Source organism: Sprattus sprattus, assembly GCF_963457725.1.
Source record: "Sprattus sprattus genome assembly, chromosome: 15".
NCBI lineage: Eukaryota > Metazoa > Chordata > Actinopteri > Clupeiformes > Clupeidae > Sprattus > Sprattus sprattus.
In genome coordinates, this window is record NC_137913.1 from 543,701 (window position 1) to 546,200 (window position 2,500).

Sequence of the window (2,500 nt, forward strand, 5' to 3'; positions counted from 1 at the left end):
AAGAAAAGGAAAGAAGAGTGAAAGAAGGAAAGAAGAAAGGAGAGTGAAGTAAGGAAAGAAAAGTGAAAGAAAGAAAGAAGAGTGAAAGAGAAAAAGAGAGTGTAAATATTGAAAAAAGGAGATAAAAATGGAGTGAAGAAGAGAGATTGAGTGTGAGAGAAAGTAGACTGAGAGGGATAGAGAGAAAGATGGAGAGATGGAGAGAAAAAAAGTAGAGAATGGAAGGTGTCTTAATGTTCCTAGTTACAGTTAAATTGAGATGGACAGAGAGAGAAGAGGTTCCTTTGATTTGGCACAGCTGTCAGTGAAGCACAGGTGCAAGCCAGTTTAAAGACCCTATTATGATGTCATAATGGCCCAATGTAAGTCAATGGGAAAATTTCGATTCGTTTTTATTTAATATCTTAAAAAGTATAAAGTTTAGAAAAGTGAAAAATACATAGCATAAGTGTCGTTTACAAGACCTACGCGACAAAGTTTGAATGAAGTTTCTACGTTAAGCGGTTCGGGCTGAATTAATCGCAGAAAAAGGTAACAAGAATAAGAAGAAGAAGAAGAAGAAGAAGAAGCCTAGGAATAACAATACAGGGCATTTCATGCACTGTAATGATACGTTAGACATAAAAATCAGACACAAACCAAATCTTGACACACACAAACATACAAACTCTCTCTCAAACACACTCTCTCTCTCTCTCTCACACAGGAAGAGAAAATACGATATTTAGAACACACAGACATTTACACACACACAGACACACAAAATATAACACACACACACACACACACACACAGTGCTACACACAAAGAGACACACACACACAGACAGACAGACAGACACACACAGTCACACACACAGTCTCACACACACACACACACACACACACACACACACACCTGAAGAGGTTGTTCTTGTCGTCACGGGCAGCATGGAGATAGCGGGCCCCAGTGGAATCATGGGAGAGTTTCACTGCAGTTAGGAAAAGATCAGGAACGGCAGTCACCTGAACACACACACACACACATTATACACACCACACACACACACACACACACACATTATAAACAATACACACACACATTATTTACACCACGAGACACTACACATACACACACACACACATTATACACACCACACACACACACACATTATACACACCACACACACACACAATCACTCAGACACCCAATGGGTTTTGGGTTGACTGGTTCCAGGTAAGGGATCTTATGAAGCTATGGCGGATCAAAGAGATGATGGAGTTGGGGGTGGGGGTGAGTGTGAGTGTGTGTGTGTGCGTGTGTGTGTGTGTGTGTGTGTGTATGTGTACACGTGTGTGTGTGTGTGTGAGTGAGTGTTGGGGGGGTAAGAGAGTGAAGAGTGGGGTGGGGGGTGTCTTGGTTACCTCGGTGACAGTGAAGCCATGGATCTTCTGGCCCACCGCATACTGAAGCGCTCTCTCAGGAGCCGACCTGCTCTGGTGCCGCCAGGGGGAACGACCTAGAACACTACACACACACACACACACACACACACACACACACACGCGCACACACACACACACACACACACACGCACACACACACACGCACACGCACACACAAACATACACACACACACAGAGACAGAGACACACACACACACACACACACACACACACACACACACACACGCACACACACACACACAGAGACACACACACACACGCACACACACACACACACACACAGAGTTCAGGGAAAGACCCACCCTCTATCAGTAATCATTCTGTGGCGTATTTACCAAATTCTTCAAGTGGTTGCGTCAGATAACGCGTGCCCATGCCGCTTTATTATATGCCGAGTATTTAGCCGACTTCTTCACAGACAAGACTATCATCAAGACTAATGACACACACTCACACACACACACACACACAAGACTATCATCAAGCCTTTGACACACACACACTCAAACACACACAAGACTATCATCAAGACTAATGTAAATGTGACACAATCTGACATGTAACGCCTTTCCGTTTCCACTTGACTCAAACCATCGACCTCCCGGTCCGTGTGTCACGTTAGGTTACGATGGCCGGTAAAGTGATGCTACACCAGATGCCCTTCCATACCGTAGTGTGACTGAAGTAAGTTAACGGGAGAATTGACTAACCTCAGGTCCCGGAGTCTCCGGTAAATCGTTGAGGCTCGCCTGAACATATTAACAGCAATAATGTACGGAGCACGTAACCACGAGTAGGCTCGTGTGTTGTTAATTACAGTACTACACACACTCCGGCGCTTATTATTGACTCGTTTATGAACTCATCGTAAGCTCTCGCTATCCCTCGCTCTCGTTCTCATGCCGGTCACTGTCAGGCGACGCAACGTGCTGTAATTGCGGAAACACTCCGTCATCTGCGGGACTTCGCTGATCATACAAACATAATCAACACTGCAGGGAGCGAAACAGCATCTTCTCGCCTGTGCGCATGATATAGAGATCTGCCGCAGGAAA

The 2,500-nt window shown here is 45.0% G+C and overlaps 1 protein-coding gene across 2 annotated transcripts in view; it reads right to left on the reverse strand.

Annotated features, from left to right (window-relative positions):
- pitrm1 (pitrilysin metallopeptidase 1) overlaps positions 1 to 2,343 on the reverse strand; it is a 23,115-nt gene extending 20,772 nt beyond the window's left edge. For both annotated transcript variants that reach the window (XM_080852343.1, XM_080852342.1), the window contains exons 1-3: positions 2,156 to 2,343; positions 1,404 to 1,506; positions 898 to 1,004 (exon numbers count right to left, since the gene is read on the reverse strand). In XM_080852343.1, the coding sequence (XP_080708469.1) occupies positions 898 to 1,004; positions 1,404 to 1,506; positions 2,156 to 2,202 (257 nt within the window). In that variant the 5' untranslated portion in view covers positions 2,203 to 2,343. The remainder of the gene's footprint in view (positions 1 to 897; positions 1,005 to 1,403; positions 1,507 to 2,155) is intronic.
- Positions 2,344 to 2,500: the final 157 nt, after the last annotated feature.